At 41.4% G+C, this 21645-nt stretch overlaps 1 protein-coding gene across 1 annotated transcript in view; it reads right to left on the bottom strand.

Moving 5' to 3' along the window:
* Nucleotides 1-21645, bottom strand: part of LOC117154907 (opioid-binding protein/cell adhesion molecule) — a 36463-nt gene that overhangs the window by 2219 nt on the left and 12599 nt on the right. Inside the window, exons 3-6 of the mRNA XM_033330323.2 lie at nucleotides 13798-13908; nucleotides 8468-8610; nucleotides 619-774; nucleotides 217-550 (exon numbers count right to left, since the gene is read on the bottom strand). Coding sequence (XP_033186214.1) covers nucleotides 217-550; nucleotides 619-774; nucleotides 8468-8610; nucleotides 13798-13873 — 709 coding nt within the window. The 5' untranslated portion in view covers nucleotides 13874-13908. The remainder of the gene's footprint in view (nucleotides 1-216; nucleotides 551-618; nucleotides 775-8467; nucleotides 8611-13797; nucleotides 13909-21645) is intronic.

Raw genomic sequence — 21645 nt, 5'->3', positions numbered from 1 at the left:
GAGAAAATAACACTTGTTCGACTAGAATAAACAGTAAGCGAATAAGTTATGACGAAAATTAAACGTAGTAAAATTAAACGAGCCGAAGGAGGAGTAATTTTGAAACGAAAGATTTTGCAAACGACTTACATGCGTATGTATAGGTACATAAGTCCTGTATTCGCGAAAGGAAAAGAAACGAAATATGGAGAAATGAAAAAAATATAGATAACCAACCTTCGATTACGTGTATCATGATATATGCTGGCCTGGCATTGCTAGGCCAACAAGTGTAATTAGCACCATGAGAAAGTTTCACTTTGTCAACCACGAGAATCGAACCGTTTTTCGTAGCCTCCACTTTAACCCCTGGTTCATCGTCGTAGTTGATCATGCGACCTTCGCGATACCAAAAGATGAAACTCGGTGCCTCCGTCGATGCTATCAGCTGACATTCCAGTCGAAGACTAGATCCTTGTTTGACGTGAAGGTCTGGTCCTCCGGGAATCATGGAGTACGCCTCCGTGATGCTTAGACGAATGAATCGTTGTTGGACCGGCTCCGTTTGAATCTGTCTCGATAAAACACGCTTCGAATTGTTTCGATTCGTTTAAATATCGTTATATATTAAATTACCACCTGACACTCGTAAAGTCCAGCATCTTCGCGTTGGACGTTTTTAATCAGCAGAGTCCAGTCTGGGCTGTTTGAAATAACCATGAATCGCGTGTCGATGACATGAGTGTCTGTACCCAGCGTCAATAATTGCCTGTCTTTTCTCCTGATCCAAGTTACCTGAAATGAGAAATTTTCCAGTCACCTGAATTTCGAATATGCAAATCGAATATGCAAATCGATTATGCGCAAGTTGCGAATTCGCAAGTGCAATTTTATAACTTGCATAAATAAATAAATTTTACAGCACATTGTATAACTTGCATATTTGTTAAAAATATTCGGAAGTTGGAGATAAACAATCGTGCTGCGTTTAACTCTTTTACGATTCCAAACGGTTAAAAGAAGTTTTGTATCTTTAATGGGGCTTTCGATCTTTTGCATTTTCCAGCTAACAAATAACAGTACTCATTTCAGGGGACTGCTCCTTTTGTGATATTAATGGCACATCAAAAATGAAGAAAAGTAGCTTTAATAAGAAATCCTTTCCTCTTCTCAGTGAGTACGAAACATCGTCATCCAGCTTATCCATCCGTAATGCTATTTTCGTCTGGTGACAGCCGTTATTCTTGCGTTGATAGCAAAGACGATTTAGAAAATGCACGAACGTCGTTCTTCCACACAAACGGCAACTGTGCTAAGAATATTACGGAAATATACAATGGCCTTTAGGATATAGCGATGTCTTAAATTACAGTATCAAACAGAATCACCGATCGATGCACCTCAACAGTTACAGTTGCAGTACGCTGTAACATTCTATCTTTTTCAGCGGAGACTGAATCACGGTTAACAATAGGATATACGCCACTGACCATGGTTTCGAATTCTTATTTTATCGTGTTTTTGTCAAGTCATTTGCTAAGACGCCACGAACGTATAAATTCGACCCCTTTTACGATTTCGTTATACCGTGGAGAATTTTTTAATAGGTCGCGGAATACGTGAAATAAAAAAGGAAGATATCGCCGAGAGAGCATTGCACGTCGGGTATGAAATTTCCTTGACAATAATCTAGTGGATGGTAGACGAATGTAAGAAAATAGCGTAATATTTCATTCCAACGATACAATTTGCGGTACACCAAGTCGCGCATTTTCAATCTCACATTCATTTATATTCCACTCGATGTGTTCGACAGACGCTATCGTGCTAAGGTGTCATCTCTTATTGGAGTAATTCAACGATCGAAGCAAGCCCAATCGACGACCTTACGGGTTATTGTAATTACGATGAGTTAATTCGAACGATAGAGTCGTATAGTTTCGCCGATAGAGTTGCGGATTCTGTTAGTCGGACAAATTCCCATTGAATTTTAGCAAAATTGGTTTCTGATAATTCTCGAAGTTACTGAAGCTCGTAATTGACTGCGTAGTCAACGTAAACCGACAGCGAAGAGGCTGGCCAGTTTTGTGCCTTAATTGTCCTACGTCGAGTATGCTCGACGTTCACAGCAACTAGATTTCACGATTTTCTAATGCGAATCTGTGAAGATCGACAAGAACACTCGAGCATAAATCAGTCGAATAACGAACTTCTGCGATGGTCTGGTCTTTACGTTCCTCGTTAGTCCCATGATTCTACAGTTTGCTCCTCAAAAATTGTCATAGAAATTTCTGGAAAAAATTCATTGTTCGATTACATTTGTACTCGTCTTTATAATAATTGTAATCGGTTCTCGATCAGTCGATAAAGATAGACTGTATGACAATAAAATATGAAACGCAGTTTTAATCAAATCTTCGTTTTACGCTGGCGATAAAAGAAAAAAGAAAAAGAAAGGAAACGATCATTTTTCCGGTCAGCCAAGTTCCATTAATCAGGCTTTTCTCCACACGTGTGGACGCAGTAGTATGATAACATCTCCGGGCCGGGCAGCGTCGTTTAATTAATGTCCCCCTCGGAAGAACGTCTCGTGATCGCGATAAATTTATTGAATTTCGGCTGTCGTCTCGGTTTACTTGCTTTACCAAAATCCTCGATTCATCTTACGTTGCGACGATTTTAAAAAAGAGAAGATCCTACAACACAATGAAATAGTCGTATGAGATGAATCGAAAGCTCCGTTTATGTAGGATAGCGTGCGGATCGTTTTGTAATTGTATCGTCCGTTCCGAACGACGCTATTCTATTTCATCTTATGAGACACATATAGCAGCTTTCGAGTTTCGAGAAAGTTTATTGCTACTAAAATGAATACCCACCTGCTTGCCAAGAGTTCCTGTTGTAGCTGCTTTTAGTTACAAAGGAAACGTAGCAGTCGCAAAGCCTTAGGATATATTTGTACACCAAACATAAACTGAACGCTGCCCGTTTCTCATGAACATTATTAACCAGCGTGTCTAGGCTATAGCAATTAACTAATACGAAGTATCATATTAACCGGGTTGTAAAGCGGCGAGCACGCGTAAGTATTACGTAAATCGTAAAAGTCGAGAAGTCTCGTAAACCTGTACGATCATAGAATTTAACGGCGATTTAAGGAATTCTAAGAGTTGTTGGGAACGAGATGCTTAAAACGTGAGCGAAGATTTGCGGTCAAAGATGTTGAAACTTGCAAGTGCATTTCAGTTTTTCAAAAACCACGAATTAACTTTACTACTGGTCATCATGATAGCGTCTACTTGTGATAAATTCTTCCTATTCGTCGAACGAATCAGTAGCTCTGATTATGCACAGTATAATTTGTACGCAATTAATACGGGACATGCATCTATTACTTATGCGTTTATCGCAGGCAATTACAATTGCAGGCATGTAGATGATCGACAGCATCCATAATTTGCCTATTGCAACTGGCGAAAACCGAATGGAACTTTTAACTAAAATCAAAAGATTTGTTATTTCAGAAATTATTAAAAATATTGAGATTCCTCTTACGAATTACACGTGGAGCGCATAGCACGGACAATTTAGGTGAGACGCATTTTTACGTGATTTCTTATTCATTGTATGTAGTTTAATCTCGCACCGAGTAGATTTACTGGAATTTACCTGCCTGTTTATATGGAATAAAATGTAGGATATTCGTGTCATGCCGCATAAGGGACGCTAGCCGATCTTCACGCCCGGTCTTCGTGCATGCAAAGTAACACGTCCGAGCAGAAAAACACAAGCTTGGAAATACGTAGTTGGAAGCGTGGAAGAAAAAAGAAGGGTATCAAGAGATGAAGTAGCTTGACGCCTGTGCGTTATGAATAAAAGATTGAAGAAAGGATCGGGCTTCTGCTGGGTAGCAGCTTACTCGTTGACGTATCGATTGCCGCTTTTCCAGTTTATGATTTCTCGCAATATTCCGTCGTGACGATCGTCCGTAACTTATGTTCTTTGATACGTCAATTTTAGTGATTATTTGGACAGACGTTGCTTTTCTTGAGATACGAGATAAGAAAAGAAATCACTGAGGCAAACAAGTCGTTTTTCGCTTAATACCTACACGATGTTAAAATCGACACATACGAATGCATTGCTTATTGTTAAACAATCCACAAAAATAGACTTTCGCCTAATTGCATTGTGTACATTCGATACAGCATTTTCTATCTATATATTCTCCCGTGTTTCTATTCGTTTTGTCGGTTCGCCTTTTCTTCGTAAACGAATATTTATATCGCAATGGAACAAATTAATTATACATTTATTTCTTTGTATTTATGATGCATAACGTACCTAGGTGTACGTAATTTCTCTCAATGAGCTTTCTTCGATGAAACAAGAGGAAACAACGGCATAAAGAAAACAAGAAACCGAGACAATGAAAGGTTCATTTTGTCTGGCACAATGTCGATAGAATACACGTAAAAACGAAAGTTGTACAAACAAAATTTTTGTCGCCGATACTCGAAAGGGACGCTCGTCGTTCTTTCATTACCTTTGTTCATTAAAAGTCTTTGCAACGCTTGATACTTCGAAGGCGAGTGCAATTTTTCGCTCTTTCTCCAGACAGTTGCGTTTTTAATGGACTTTTAACCTACGAACTTTTTCCTTGACAGCTTGGTCCTTACGAAGCGGCATCTGTTTTCTTCTTTCCTCGAAAAACTCGTACAAAAGTTTGCCGGTTTATGAGAAAATCGGTAGCCGTGCTATTCCGTGCGCCACCATATTGCCGCCATCTGGTACGGTCTCGAATCGGTTGGAGAAAGTAGAAGCTATCGTTCTTGTCTTCTTCTCTCGTTTTTCCTCTTTCCCCGATACACGTAATCAGGATTTTCACGATACGCGATATTCTCATCGAACTTAAATGCTTTACAATTCTATCGGGATGCTTCGATGACAACGATATTGCCGACATTTTTCGAAAAATTCGATTGTATCTTTTCATTGTTTGTTCTTTCTTCTTCTTTAACACGAAATCCTCTTAAGTCGACTCGATAACACGCAGGTTAAATACGCGGTATGTGTCGATCCATCGTATTTGGAAACGTGGATAACGAGCTGTTGTTCAGGAAATAATTATGCACATTAGGCTGATATTCGAATCATCCGTTAATTTGCGTATCAAACCATGTACACATGTATCGAGCACGGGATAACAAGACAAACGGGATATATTCGTCGCTTTCCATCAACGCGCCGACGTTATTTCCGTGATCGAATCATACAAGGGCCGTGTGTTGGTCGATCTTGTTTCCGTTAATTTGCATTTTAACGTTGATTAGTGTTACGAAAAATATTACGACAAGTCTGTTTTTTGAAGTGAAAAGAGAAAATGGTAAAAACGGTTTGTTTTTTACAATTCGAGATCGTTGTTAGAATTCATATCCGTCACAAGTAAGCTTCAATCGCGATACGCGGGTAGATGACGCGATAAAAATTTCGAAATGACCCACCCATCGCGTCAACCTAAAATTATCGTCCATTAAAGATAATTACGAAGCACGTTGAACGAACGATCGTTCGTCGCACAGTCGAGCGGAATTCATAAATTTCTTGGTAATTATTCAAATCCATGCCCGTTAATATTTCCTCCTCTCCCCTAAATTGATCGTCTATCGCTCGCAAGTCGATTGAAAATTATACTTGCCCAGGTGATTTTTCGTTAGCGAAATCGCAGAAGAAATCTACCAATTGCTCCCTCGATCGATTAGCGTGCGGAGGAGAAAAAAAATTTAAGGAATATGCGGTGGCCACTACTACTAAGACGAACTTCCTACAGCATTCCAGAGACAATTCGATATTCGAACCGGAAAATTGGAGAACTTGCTGACTCCCGGTGGGATTTCCTTCTCGATTTCGAACGCACGTGTACTGATTTCCTAAATATTCATATTGCTCCCGGTTATCGTGGAATTTATACTTGGCGCAGTAGTTGAATATACTAATGTTTCTTATCGCGCACTGCGTAAGTAGTCGTGTCGATACCACAAACAACAGTGTTCTTTTTATGTGACTGTATCGATACCCGAACCAAAGTATTTTACATCGTATCATCGATTAGTCGACGAATAAAATAATTTTTAATTTAAACCAACCTACTAATTGCTATTATTTTGCAAGCGATTTTCATTATTGTCTTTCCGAATCAAAAGGGACCCAACGATTTTATCTTTATCGCAAATTTCGAATACCATCGTACAGTAGGTTAAAAGTTAAATCTATTTATTACTTAGTATTTCGTAACATCTTGTTTTTGAATCGTAATCACAGTAGCACCCACCGCACTGCGCGCGACACGCCCGATCGCGTTTCTTTAGCTGTTTGTGTCGCATCGGTATTCGCATTCGACGACATTCCTTGGCGATTGGAATTGAAATTCTAGTCGAGTGCGAATCGATCTTTGGCCAACGTTAGGTGTCCTTTTGTAGGCGAACACGCGCTATACATTTCCAGTTACAACAGCTTGGATTCGTGCAGACCGGATTCGAACACGACAGGGTACTTTTTAAGAAATGTCCAAAACAATATTTCTTTCTCGCGATGCCAAAGGTAATACCGTTTCTTTGACGTCTGTGTCTTTGCTCTCGTACCTTTATAAGAACTTATGTCAAAAGCGGATTTAGTACGTTTCTTTTCTATCTATTCACTTATCTATCTATTATCTTTTAGATCATTCTCGTCGCTTGTCCCATTCCCGTTCGAGCGTGTCTCGGCTATCCACGAGGAATCGAGAATCGTATCGAAAAAGGAGAACAAATACTTGCTAGGAATGAGTATCGATTTCCTAGCTCGGTATTCAGGATAATATATCGTTGGTGAGTTTAGGAATTCTCTTCCGTTACTCGTACAACAGAGAATCAATCCTGTCCGTCTTTCCTAAATAGTAATGGTCCACGCGCGACACGGTCGAAGCTTAGTCGTGACATCCGGTAGCTTAAAAGGACAAAGGAAATGCGATTTTCTGGTACATTTTCTCTCGGAAATGAAATAGTCCAACACTGATAATCATAGTGTGTTCTCAAGCGCGAAGGAAAGCATTATGAAAACATTGAACATTTTCAACTTGTCATCGACTTATTTATAGATATTTCTGTATTTTTTTTTTTTTTTCGAACACATGTATTGTACATAGGTTCGGAAATGTAAAAACGCGGAAATAGACGAATGGCTATTGTTTGGTACGTAATTTGAAAGGAAGGAGGAAAGTTACACGTTGCTATTCAAAGTGCTGCCTCTGTTGAAAGCTAGTTTCTCAAAGAGCTGATGAAGCATTTCTTTATAGCGAGAAGAAAATTACTTCACAGTAGAGCGATGCCGTGCATCTATACCGTGAATAATGCAACATGAATTTTAATCACGCTCTCGTTGTAGGTACTCGCGGGAAATACAAATTTTCGTGGCTAACTTGTCCGCGTGTGAGTGCGTACGAATCAAGGGAGCGTAGCTGGGCATAGGTAGGAAACTGTAGTTCTTGGCGCGTCGATCCTTGCAACATTAAAACCGGCAGAATTACAAGGTGGAAGGGGACAGGTTTCTATCCTGTTGGACGTTCTCTTTTCCATCCGGCTGTTTGCCGGTCTTTCGGCGTTGCTCGGTCGCGCAACGAGCAGCCAGCTCTGCCCGTTGCGTCAAACGAGCAGGTTTTGTCCTCCTCTTCGAGAGACGTTTCCCGTTTCCCGTTTTCCGCTCTTTACTATAGCGAGTGAGTGAGTGAGTGACCTCAGCCCGAGGCTTGCATACGGCAGCACGCTGCTCCGATCATTTATTAACGAGCATACCTCGTGAGAAAGACGGTGTAACGAGAGGAGTACGCGTGCATTGGGTTTACGGTGCTGAAATGCACCGAATTTAAAATAGCGTGCTCGTCGCTTTACACAGTGTTTCGATAAATAATTGATGTTCACCGGTGAAACTCGGTGGCGGAGTTTACGCGCGACTTCGAATTCTATACGAGTGAAATGTTTAGGGCGCGAACAAACGGCGTTTGAAAGTTTCCCTGGGAAAGTCTTTTGGCCACACCACAGCGAACATTATTCGTGCTTTCGCGAAGCTAGCTAATACCTTTTGTAGTAGTAGGTTCGTTGCAAGAGGTATTCGAAGGTGTTCAAAACGAAAGGAGACGCGTACGATATTTTGGTAAGCGGGTACCGCGAGGCGTCGCACGTTTCCACGGAACGCGCAATGTCTCGTGTAGCGTGCGTGTAATCCGCAGCATCGTTGTTTATCGATGTGCCCGCTTTACACAATGGCATGCATGCTTATGTACGTTGCGCATACTTCCTTGGTGTTCATCGACCTATGTATAATACCTGCATACAGGCCGGCTTGCAGCTTGTGCATACACGGCCAATTCCACTTGTACCTACACGAGCCACCTTCCTTGTATACATCATCCAGAACGCATATATTTGCTTGTATACATATGTGGTGTACTCACTATTCCGGGACTAGTGAATCTACAGGGAAGCAAAGCGTTTCCGCCGGTCTGCGCCAGGACATCCTTGACAGATACAGGTACCGAAGAAGGGATGTTATTCCTTTCTTCCTCGTTGGTTGGCTTCTCACTCCGTATAGCACCATCTAGAAATATCGAAAATCACTCTATACCGTATATCTCGGTTATTTCGATCCGGGTTGCCTGGAAAACAGGCAGAGGAAATTAACATAGCGATATCGTATACGTGCAGAGGTATATCTACGTATATGTATAGTTGTGGAAGTTTTCTCTTTTGCGTATTCCGAGACGAGCTACAAGCTAAATAACTACTTTGTCGAAGCTACTTTACCTTTTCAACGGACACTGGTGTGATACGTTTTGTCGATATGGAAAGACGCGCAAATACAAAGAAGCCGCGTTTCCCTCGCTCTCTCGTCCAGCGGCACACTCAACAACGCTTAACGAACGTTCATCGAGAAAATGAATTTCAAAGGAACGACATTTTGTAACGTCATATTGAGAAAGTTTTGCGTAGATCGAAGCGAAAACTTTCTATATTTCTCTTTTTCTTCCACTCTACGTGAAACTCTGGTCGTTAAACTTTTATCTTCCCTTTATTTTTTCACGTTTTTACAGTTTTGTTCAAATCATAATGTCTCGATTCGCACTAGCTTCTTTTCTTTCTCGCTGGTTTAAGACTAACGATGCTGTTGCAGCGTATTATAGCTGCGAAAGTTACACGTTGAGCGCACGACCTCCTTCGCAGCTCGACGGTATTTTTCACGGGTTGAAAGTCTGCTTATCGAATAATGTACATATAACGACTTGGAGCCAAGCCGAAAACTCAAGACGTTTCATTGCTTGAAAATATCGTCCAGCGTTCACGAGGACCGCGGAAGCCGTTGCGCCGGATGTTGATCGAACGAGCCATAAAGCTGTGCCAAACTAGAGATCTTCTACGAGAAACTTCTCTCTATCGTTTATCCTTTATCGTTCAATTACTCCTTTGCCGTGCGGATCGACGCTTAGAGAAGGTATGCAACGGCTTGTGAACGAGTACACAAGATTTCTTCGCTAACATATACGAAGACTTGACGCTCGAGTTAGGTCGAACACCAAGGTGAAAGCTGTAATTGACGTGAGATGGTATCAAAAGTTGTCGCTTCGAATTTCCCGATCAAACGCAATTCGAAACGTTGACTCGAGCGTTAGTTGCAACTGGGTCGATGGTAATTACCGAAGTTATTCACTCAGGTATGCAGACGGAAACGAAGCGGTGCAGTAGCCACAGAATTTAAGATTCACTCTACGTACACCAGTGTAAGGCTAGATCTCGGTCGTCCCTCCCACTGGCCATCTGCCTACGATCCCGCTGCCATCCTGGTTGACGAGCTTCTTAAATTGCATTACCTATTAGAGCGAGTGCCTTAAAATTGTACGCTCCTCTCGGTCTCGGCCGTGCCTGCTAATTTGCAGCGGCAAAGAGGGAAGCTGGTAACTCGGGGTTAGCTCGGCTTATCTGCTCAGCTGCAACGTTCGCAAAGGGGCTGCAAACCACTCTTCTCCTCTGTCTCTTGATTAAAGCGACGATTTTTTGACTCCGAGAAGATGGAATTACGATATAGTCTTTCTTGCATGAAAGAAGGAATCTGAAATGGCGAACGTCCAACAGTTTGTCTCCATATTTCGTGAATCGCAACCAAATCAAACGTAGAACGTGGGACTCCGAAATTTCGTTATATCATCGGACGATTGGAAGAACGATGTAAAATTCTATATCGAACAAAATTCGAGCTACGTTTGTTCCTGCAGCACGCAGCGCAGAATCAAGGAAACTACCGTTTAAATCATTCCATGCGGCGTAGCATGGTTGGTCGAACGAGGTAATTTCTTTACGCTATCCCGCAAAATACGGCTTGCTTTACAGTTATTGCGAAGAGAATAAACACGCAGACGAATAATATGGATTCAAGATGACCGTCTTAGATCTCATTCTTTTGCACAGTCTCAAATCTTCGTAAAATTATGATCGCAACTACTCGATCGATGTGTTCCGTCTCATTGAATTTTACGATTCTTTGCATCTTCGTAATAAAATATTATGTAGCGTAACATCACGTAGCGACGTATCATGCGCAATAACGTTGATAATAGGTGGAATAGCTTAAAGTGACGGGACTGGCGCGATGGCGAGTCTTGCATTCGTGAAGGTACGGCTCTTTCTGACGGTTGCATTGCGCAAGGCAGCTTGCTAACGTGTGATATACATATGTATGTACCTTGTGGATCAAGAAGCCACAACGCCTGCAGACACGTCTCGTCAACGTCATCGTTGACGATTGTAGTGAAACTTGTCAACTAGTTAACACAATTCCTGACGACATTAACGGTGGTATTTAGTTGGAAGGAATGGAAGTGTTCGATCAATTATATATTTCTGCAAAGTGTTTTTACCTATCGTTGAAACCGTTTAGTTTTCTTTATTTTCGTCGATCGCGTTAATATACGAATCAATACAAATCGAGACGAGCAATCGTTTTTCTCGATATAGCGTAAAAAAAAGTTTGGGATAAAGATCTACATGAACTTCGTGAAAGACACGACGCTTACGAGACCGGTCAACGACACCAACAACCGGTGATCAAATATGGACGCGGGTAAACATACTACGTTGCAAACGACTATTTTTCTTCACCACATCCCGGTATCGAACGTTTGTTGGTCGACCCCTTTGACTCGCTTCAAATAGCGCGAATTTGCGTTTCATTTCATCTGTTCGATCATTTATCGATTTCCACGTTCGTCAAATTTACGGCAGCTTTCAGGAGAGGATCAAACGTTTCTAAATAAATTTTTGAAGCAACGAAACGTTCCATCTTTTCTATTATTTTTTTTTATAGTCGCTAATATAAGAATCGGTTGGAAGCCGACTAAAAACTCGAGTCTTAGGAAAATAATGAAAAATTGTGTCATTTCTGCAACGTAGAGGAAAAATCTCTAGCTTTGGTACTAGAAAGTAGCCAATAACCAATAACGATGCAAACAAGTTTTTGTGGACCTCGGGGCTAAAAACAAGAAATTATTTTTTTCGATAAGGAATAAAAGAAGAGTAGTCGCTTACTTTTCATAGCGTTGATTTTTTCTCAAGGAATTCCTTGCACAGAGTCGTTCGATTCTTTTCAATCATCTACTTCTTTCAAATATAACCGACGTAAACGTTCATCTGTCGCGTAACTTTTAGCAGAGAGAAACTTTATTATCGGCAGATTGAATAAATTTCTATCTGGTGTACAATTTTTACGTGATCTTGCAAACCCGTCGGCGTGGTTAGTTTCAGCTTTAGCCTTGCACATATTGAATAAGGTCGTAAAGAGCGCAGAGGAATATTTTCTTTCCTAAGTAGATTCGTCGTTTCTTATTAAAGGAAATTTTTGGTCCTCGAGAAACGAAAAAATTCGCCACTGTGTTACGAAGAAGATCTTCAAGGAGGAACGACATTTCTTTCTCCGTTTTTCAAGCCTTTTCTCGTATGAAAATTTTCCTTCGGCGAAAATAACTGCGATTCAAGCACCTTCTTTGTTGCATGGTACATAGCAAAGTACATAGGACGAGTGATAGTGAAGTAATGCGAAACGCAATAAGAGGAACGTAATTTAGTCTCGCGAACTCGCAAACTAAATTTGCTCACGATTACCGGTTACGTTATCGTTATGTGACGGTACGGTGTTTGAATGTGGTGCTATTGTTTCCGCCGAGTAATGTTAGTGTGACAACACTGTCGAGTGAGTTAGTTGAATAGCGTGTAGCGTGCGAGCATGATGTCGATCGAGTGTACGAACACGTGGTAGATGTGCTCGTCGAGTTCTCTCTCCTTTTATGTGTTTTTCGTTTCGACGTTCCTTTTTTCTCTCTTTCATGCCAGTATGTGTGTGTACTTTAATTTGGTTTTGTAATTTGTTGCTTAATAAAGCGTGCTAAGGCAAAGTTCCAGCTGGCTTTTTTTTTGTGTACGAACAGGTTAAAAGAACCGACAGTTGCTTACTTTACCTCAGTCTCTGCTCTTTCTTCTTACGAACCGTAGAATTGCTCGCGACCATTTTACGGTATATAGTTTTTCTCACCAACTATGAGAATCGAAGTCGAAAAGAAACTTTACCTTGTTTGCGTGACGGTACAAGAACGTGGTGATTCTCGCGTGTTTCCAAAAGCTTTGTTACTTTATTATTCGTTGACGGCTCACGACCCTATCTTTCACCTAGTTTTACGACGCACGTTTCGAAAGAAGAACACAAGTTTTCACGTTAACGTCGTGCTCACAAAATTATTTCGTGAGATTTATCTACATCATTACGGCAAAGAATAAGCCCGTTTCTGAGATGAAGTAACTCGTTTTCGTTTCGGCACAAGCGATATCTTTATCTTCGTTAAACGTATTTCTCGTTAAACACGTTTCAAGGTGTCGAACAAACATATTTTATCATTTATGCTTGCTTTCGGCCGTCGACCAAAGCAAGCTACACTTTGTAAGCGGTGGCACATCAAAAATCCGTGACAAGACTGATCAAAGTTTTCACAGACATTAAAGGTGTGAGTAATGGCGCGATAAAAGTGTAAGCTCAGTGAATCCTCCTCCACGAAGGAGGTTTAACGGATTTCGTTTGTCAATGTGCCAGCGAACGAGACCAATTAGCAGAACGACGAGATAATCTTCGTTAGCTTGGAATTTTGGCTTTTCGGTGAAAAGTTTCGAAATTGTAGATTCTGCACGTGGGCACGGAGAAAAGGACTGTTTAAAAATTCGAAATTTCGTTAAGCGAAAAAGATACGTGGTAAGAGAAAGTAAAGGAAAACGAAGAAGAGAAAAACAGAGAAAGTGTCGAGGCGGAAAGATGGAGGAGTAGAAGAGAACGAAGCTATCGGTCTACTATATCTGTGGACCCGGGTTCATCGTGAATACGAATGAGGTCCTGGTCGATCGGGCTGGAGCACTAATTGAGAAAGTTCGCCGGTACCGCTGCCAGTGTTTCCTCTGGATGAAGATAGCCGACCACTTTTGAGGGCAAGTCTGCTCCTCTGTTCCTCTTCTTCGTGATTAAGGCCTGTTCCTTTAGACGGGTTGCAGCGCTGGGAAACTAGAGGGAAGGAAACACGGAAAATCGTCGCGGTTGAAACCGCTAGTAATGGTCACCGTTTTTCTCTTTTTTTACCCTCTCCTTGTAGGAATTGTCGTGACTAAGTTAGACCAGAGCAGACCAAAGAGCAACACCGATACTACACCGGTGCGGCTTAACATTCGAATCGACGAATGTACAAACAAAAGCTTCACTTACCGATTGGATGTAGGAAGTAGCGCGACGATGCTAGCAACAGGAGGATCAATCGAAACGCGTCCATCATAGTTTCCATTCATGTGTACATCGTGCGGTCATCCACGAGTTCGCCTACAATGGAAAAATGAGTAAATAGGCATATATAGGTAAAACGAGAAAAGAGAGACATCGATCCATCTTTTCGACTTTTCCAACGATGACGGGCAGTTAATTAACAATAAAGAACAGTCTTTCAGATTGCCGAACGAAGTGTACGTATTTGGTGTAATGAGTGCCTGTTTTTGTAGTAGAACAATAGAACGAACATGTTGTAATGAAATTTCTAATTAATCCGCGATATGCGTAGCCTGGATCGTAAAGCCTTATCGCGGGCAAGAGTACCTGTACGTTGTTAACGCCGATCGATGATTGCGATCCTCATACATCTACCATACACGCATTCATCGTTGAAGCCTATAGCATGGCAAAAGCTCGTTGGTTCGGAAAATGTGTCCGGGATTTCGCGGCGATGTATCGAGTATCTCGAATAATCCAGGTAAAGGACGAAGCATTGGCTACTCGTCTACGTGTACAGGTTTTGACCAAGCTTCGCTACGGCCCACGTACCAAACACATCGCGAACCTAGTCGACCGATCATTTTCCCTTTCCTCCCGCCGCGCTGTGGCACTGTTAATCGAACGCCAATGCGTCTTCGTTTTCTCCACGTTCGTCCATCGACCGCCTTCTTTTTTTGTCCGCTTTTCGATCACGGCTGGAGATTGTGTCTCTAATACGAATCGATTCTAGGACGTTTCATCTGTAATTCATCTACAGAAGTAGCAATTGCGTACAGATAATTGCAGGTTAACGAATTCATAACCGTGTTCGATGCAAATCGGTAACGAAACAATCGTAAAATAAAACTGACAATGAGAATCGCGTTACGCGTTTCATACGAGATCTGATTGTAATTCGCGTAGACCCGCGCGCATATGAATATTTATTTCTACAGATACATACATTAACGTGATGTAATGTTGTGTTCGCGTGTACGCTGCCCCTTTGAACGGTGAGCGTAATTAAAATGTTTCATACTGATGACAGCCTGTGTCGAGACGCATACGGATGATACGTCCAGGATGGATGTTTTCGACCGATTAAGAGTTCATTACTACATGATTGATTCGATGTTTCCGATGCTAGAGGTAAAATGAATTTTCTTCGTACCGTTCCGAGGTGATGGCAATATGTGTACGGATTTCACGCGATCGAACCTGGCTCGGTACAACGTGCGTCCAGTTGGTTTAGCAAGTTCGCGCACGAGCTCGTAATTTTGCCACTTAATTAGGCGGTGCTTTACCTTGCAGCTATGTTGAATACAATTGCGTAATCTACGAGATGAAAGCAACCGGTTGGTGTTTGCGGGTATAAATAGAGGGAAGAGGAGATGGGTCGAGAGTGGCTCTGCCACGCTTTCATTTAAATAAGCTTTTCTTAAGTTAGAAGTAAGTTTCAAAGATGGCTCGCTTATATCAACGTCTCCTTCAACGATGTGTACAGCAATTCAAGACTGTACAGAGTTTGGGCTTTGTACCAGAGATACATTCGTGTTTTCTATTTTTCTAATTATTTACGGCTATTTGTTACGCTAATGACGACATAATTCCTTCGATTTGGATCATATTTTATATTTCATCGAATACCTGATCGGTTTGAAAAATGTCAGAGACGGGAGGACGCGAAACACTCAGTTTCTTTGAACAGCATTGCTATACAAGAGGGAGTTTCACGGCGAGCTCGAAAGAAGCAAGAGAAACGAGGAACGGGTAAATTAGTGTCAGCGTAGAAAGCAGAAGCTCGAAATCCTCGAGAGAAGAAAATATAAATGTGGCACTTTCATCGCGGGTCACGTAGTTTTCTTTCTTGCGTTTGTCGCTCTTTTCGTCGCTAGCGTAGAGACAAAAAAAAAAAAAGGTTCGAGGGGGTACGTGGCCTTTTTGGTGAAACGTGCCGTTACGTCTACGAGAAGAACTCCAATGTAAAGGACGAATAAAGTAAGGAAGAAGATTGAAGTGGTTGTAAAGGTCCCTAAGGAGCAATCACGCTAGGGTAATTAATATTCTTTGTCGGACAGTTGTTGGCGAATTTCATTGATCCATCTTCCTTTTTGTAGTTAATCGCACGCTTACGTTTACAGTTTTTCCATGCGAAAGTAGAGAATATCGAATCAATATCATTTCTCCGATGTTTTATGATCGAAAACGTAATGTAAATTTTCCAGGAGTTGAAATATGTAGATAGAGAAACCAGTTGAATTTTTTCGTCCGAATAATTGTGTCTGCTTGCAAGTACAACATAATAGTAACAGAGGAGACCGGTGATCGACTTTTTAATTGCCTCGCTGCGCGATAAACTTAACGGAAAGCAAAGACAAATAAAATCTGTGTAATGGAGGTTCATAGCCCGTGGCTTTGCGTAAATCGGATAGACACTATGATTCGGTTCGTTGCACACGATGTATCGTCCATGTAATATTTAACCTTTCACAATTTCTCTCGTGAAAAAAGCGGCTTTACGTAGAATCGTGATTTGTACCGAACGAGTCGAATTATCGATCGCAATTTCCATCGATATATTAACGGCGATATGTTCTAGCCATGGCTGGTACTATGCGGGATTCTATAATGTTCCACATACACTCGACATCGTTTCTTCTCCTTTCGTTTCATTTAATTTCATTTCGTTTCGCTCCGTTTCATTTTATTTCGTTTCGTTCGTTGCCATACCTTGACGCGTGGAAGGGTTTTTTTCTTCTTTTAACTTTCCTTCGCTCGTGCGTCGAAGATACGTACCCATCAGAGTTTGACAGATTACGAACGATCTTAGCACATTTACCGCTCGTTTAATTTCATATAACGCACCTGATCGAAAACGACGACGTTTCATTCGCTTTGCTGCGATTTGTTCGATGTCTCAGGGCTCCTCTAAAAATAATCGTTAAAGTCTACAAAGTCAATTTCAGAATTAAAAAGGATAAGGGTGTTAGGTTGATAAGGCCCAAGATGAACAAGGCAGAAACGTAAAGAGAAAATTGGCTTTTCTTGGGTGGCAGTTGCACAGAGAGAAGCCCCTGTGACTGAAAACGTCTGCTCGTGGCGGAGAAACCGCACATAGGGATACCTGAATTATGTATACGTACAACGCCGTAAGCCAACCGTCTTGACGGTGTAACGAGCTGTCGATGTCAAGGCAACGAACGAACGGCAACCCTTGCCACGTAGAATTTATTGGCACGTCATAACGAAAGAGGATGCTTGTTCGCGCCATGTTTCCTCGCCACACCTCCGATTCATGATTCAGACCTCTTCATTTAGTCGGTCGGAACCCTTCGTGTGTCAACGAGTTGTTACGGAGGGTTCTGCTATGATTTCATGCCACGTAAACCTTGTTAATACCAAGATACACTTTACGAATTATGTATATACTATGCGATTGAACAATTTAAATGTTACGACGCTCGAATCAATTATATGATCGTACTAAATGCTTCCTTGATTCTACGTATTAGCGATTCTATGGAAATGGGAATTATTTGCCAGTGATTTTGCTGTTCACACTCTTTTCCACTTAATTTATGAATTGTAACAAGTTTGGGGTATGGTAGAAGACATGTTGGCATTTTTACAAAAACGGACAAATAAATAACTATATATGATTTTATCGGTATTTTTTCAAAGGCCATCTGCAGGAGACTGAGATTTTAGTAAAAGTTTCATACGATCTATTGTATTTAAAACTTTACTTGAAAAAAAAAACAAACCTTTTTCTCACATATTTTGTCGCAAAGAAATAGTTAAAAGATGCAAGGTATCTATGTAGCATAAATACAACCGACAGACACTTTTATCAAGCCCCTAAGATACTTTTCTCAGTGCTGTATCATTTTGTGTGAAGTATGCATTCTGAGGTTAAATGTTAAAAATCCACAAGCGAATTACTATTCGATTCTGCTAGTAAAAAGAAACTTGATTGCCAATGTCATATTTACATTGCATTAAATGAAACTTAGTAAAAATAATAAACGAAGTATAATATGAACTAGGGAACTGAAAAGCTAATTGATTGCGACAAGTGATTATCAGCAAATGTACAATTTTAGTTAACCAAAAATGACCACCTGTTACGAAACGTAAGAGGTGCACCAACTTCGCTCGATTACTTTTTACTTATTTCGCGTGATATCGTTCTCAATGCCATAGGTATTGATTTTTCAAAAATAATTTCACAGATGGGATACTCAAAAGTAAGTTCAGATTCATTCACTGAGCATGGGTTGTGGAATATGATTGTTTTTGTAGCTGTGACATGGCAGGGAACTGACAATTTCACGTACAAGAGGTAATTTTTTAACATAAATAAATCAAATCGATACATCCACATAATTTGTCTATCAAGTTACAGTCATCATCTTTCTCTGTCATGCAAATATAATATGTGGCGGCACTCAACAGCAAATACCACCACTCGACACTAACTACGATTGGACGACGGCAGCACACCCGCAGCAGAACCTATCTCGGCTTCCACACACCAGCACTAGGCTCCCGCACCTATCACACCTATACACCTCAAATTGGTGACCCCGACGTGATCTCTACAGCAAAAGGTGTGACCGTTGATAGCGCTACCGAGACTTCCATCATCGCGAATCTAAGACTATGACAATGCGGACCTACCGCTACGACGAACGGCCCTTCCATCTTCAGCAAACCTCGACACCTCACCATCGATCGACGCGCAAAAGCAGGTGACAGGATACGAGACGACGACCAAGCCAGGAGTGATGTGGCCATTGCAAAGTTCATGGGTATCATCACCAGCACATCATACTAAAAAAATGGAACATAGGCCTACGACCGTACGCGGAACGCCTCGGACCGTAGCGACAGGTATCCACCGCCACACGAAGACTTCGCGCAACATCTGCACGGGTTTGACAACAAAACTGCTGACGCTTTACAACACATAGAAGGAACGTTATCATTGGTAAGGGGGTACTGTGGCGGCACTCAACAGCAAATACCACCACTCGACACTAACTACTGTCGGACGACGGCAGCGCAGTGGTTAGCGCCTTGGGTTACGAACGTTCGCGACCCGGGTTCAAATCCCGGCCTCCGGAGTTCGATTTTTCTTCTACGCATCAAAAACGGAAGAAAATCAGCAGTACCCCATCAGCGATATCTACAGCCAGCGCTACAATTATCACGGACAACACATACGCCTCAAATTGGTGACCATCCGACGTGATTTAACGTGATATACAGTGAAAGAGGTGACTGTGATAGTGCTATCGACATTTCAATCACCGAATTTAAGTGCGTTTCGCAATGGAAAATAACAATCAGGGAACTTTAGCCAATCAGATGGTCAGCATGTCTCCCCTGCTGCACACGAGCAAGACGGCATGGTTCGTCCTGCTGGAGAGGCAGTTCTAGGCAGCGTAGATTTCGGACGACAACATATATTAAGGTCTTCGACGTCCTGTAGCTGTTGATCATTGAGGCATTTGGCTAGCGTCACGTACCTTATGTTGTCGTCCGAAATCTGCGATGCCTCGAATTGCTTCTCCAGTAGGGCGAACCATGCCGTCTTGTTCGTGGGCAGCAGGGGAGACATGCTGACCATCTGACTGAAGTGGATTCCCACGTCTGTGAAATCAGTCATGCAATAAATGAAATACAACTGGCACGATGAAGTATACGATCATAATACGTCTTCCATTCGAAAAGTCTAAGATCCTTAATAGATGCACCTTGGTATGTTACCAATGAAACAATACATCACGACCTCAAGATACCCACAGCCAAAGAAGAAATATCCAATTATCTAAATATCCAACAGAACATTGAAACATACGTTTTAAACGAGACAGTTCACACTATCCACCACCGACCGGTACGTGACGTTGCCGTTACGTGGTGCTCCATATTGTATAGCAAAAGTATATAGTAAATGGATCTTTATCAGACCATCGTTCCAAAATGATGATTCTATTCCCTCTGTCGTGTTTTCTTCATTCCTTTGTACGCGACTTAGCGATCGTTTCGATATCTTTTTCGTCGATATCGACTTTTTTCCTACGTGCAAGCATTTCTTCGATTCTTGACCCAAATACTGAGTTTTTAGTACCTATGAAGGCGCACTGTGGTCGGTACGTCATGGTGTATTGACGAATAGAATGATTCAAGTAGCAGCATTCACGTAGCAATTTCGACGAAATGTACAATTGGTACATAGGCACTTTATTGATCCTTCATTCGTGGTCACTATAATTTGTCATTACCTTCGATACCAGTGTAATCACGCTATGAAATGATTGAAATTTTTTATGACTCACTTTCGTTCAGTATCGTTTTGGAAAAGCAATATGAGCTAACTTCCACTTGAGCAGTCTTCCACTTCTAATTTTTCCATCTTATCGTATTGTACCGTATCGTATCGTATCGTATCGTATCGTATCGTACCATACCGTATCGTATCGTATCGTACCGTATCGTATCCTATCGCATTGCATTGTATTGTACTGAGAAAACTTTCGTCGTTCAAGTTTTATCGTTTCTTTCCGTCTCTTCGTTCTCCTCCATTTGCGCAAGGACGCATTAGACACTGTCGAAACAGGAAGATGGTGAAATGAAAACAAAACCAGAGAACTGGGGAAATATGTAGTAAAAGTAACAAAATGAAGTAGTTTAACTTCGACGACTTTCAAATCGCTGAATACATCGGCGAATAATCGTTGACCGTTTCCGATGTCGGTAGAATCGAGTTCCGCATGGAGAATCGATGCTGCGAGCTTTTTTGCTCGTATACTCGATCGAAAATTGTAAAAAAAAAAAAAAGAAAAAGAAATTAATTGGATTTACGAACTGCAACGATCATCCATGCAATCTGTAAGTAGTATGTAAAGTACACCAAGTGACATTTCGTATGCCTGATCATCGACGTTTATTTTTTGAATCGTGTACGTTCTAGATTAGTTTGGCGATCGAATTGAACATGCTGATCAATTGAAACCGGAATACGGTCTTTGCTACGATCGTTAATTATTTCATCGCTAAGGACTCCTCGTTATCACAATTTTTTATCCACAACTTCGTATTTACGGAACATATAAATATACGTTGATTAATTAAAAATTATGATATGGCGATACCAATATCGGACATGCTACGATTAAAAAAGTAACAAACGATCTGTACGCGTGTGAAGAAATATGCGAAGCATAACCATCGACGTATTTGCTACCAAATACGTCATTTCTCTCATATTTATTCTTCTTTTCGCAAAGTCGTATTTATTTCCAGTCCTCCCACTTGTTTCTTAACACTTGCATACTCGCGTAAGATCTGGTCGGGCTTCAATATGCCCTAGGAAAAAAGCAGCATTTTATTCGACAAGCGATGCCACGCGAAAGATGCCGTTCCTTACTATTCTTTTTCCCTGCTCCATCGACTTTTTCTCTCCTGAAATTCCTTGGGACATGGAAGAGTGAAAGGTTGTACGCGTACCCTATCAATGTCAAACGTGGTAAGGAGAGCTCTCGAGATTGCAGCACCGACGAATGGACGAGAGAATGAAAGACGTCCAAAGAAGAGACGAATTCTTGGCTTAAGCCGAGCGTACGGTGTTTTCCTTGATTCTCTTTTCCCTTTTCCGTGTCCTTTCTCTCGCCCGCTCTTTCGTCCGATCGAAGAAGGGACTTCGAAACGAGAGAGGGGAGTAGGGTAGAGCGCGTACCTCTCTTCATCATTCTTGAAAGGCTGATGAATCATGGCACAGAATCCGACGTGAAACCCCTTGTTCGT

The sequence above is a fragment of the Bombus vancouverensis genome, chromosome 9 (genome assembly GCF_051014615.1).
Source record: "Bombus vancouverensis nearcticus chromosome 9, iyBomVanc1_principal, whole genome shotgun sequence".
Lineage (NCBI taxonomy): Eukaryota > Metazoa > Arthropoda > Insecta > Hymenoptera > Apidae > Bombus > Bombus vancouverensis.
This window is presented reverse-complemented; position numbering and strand designations above follow the sequence as displayed.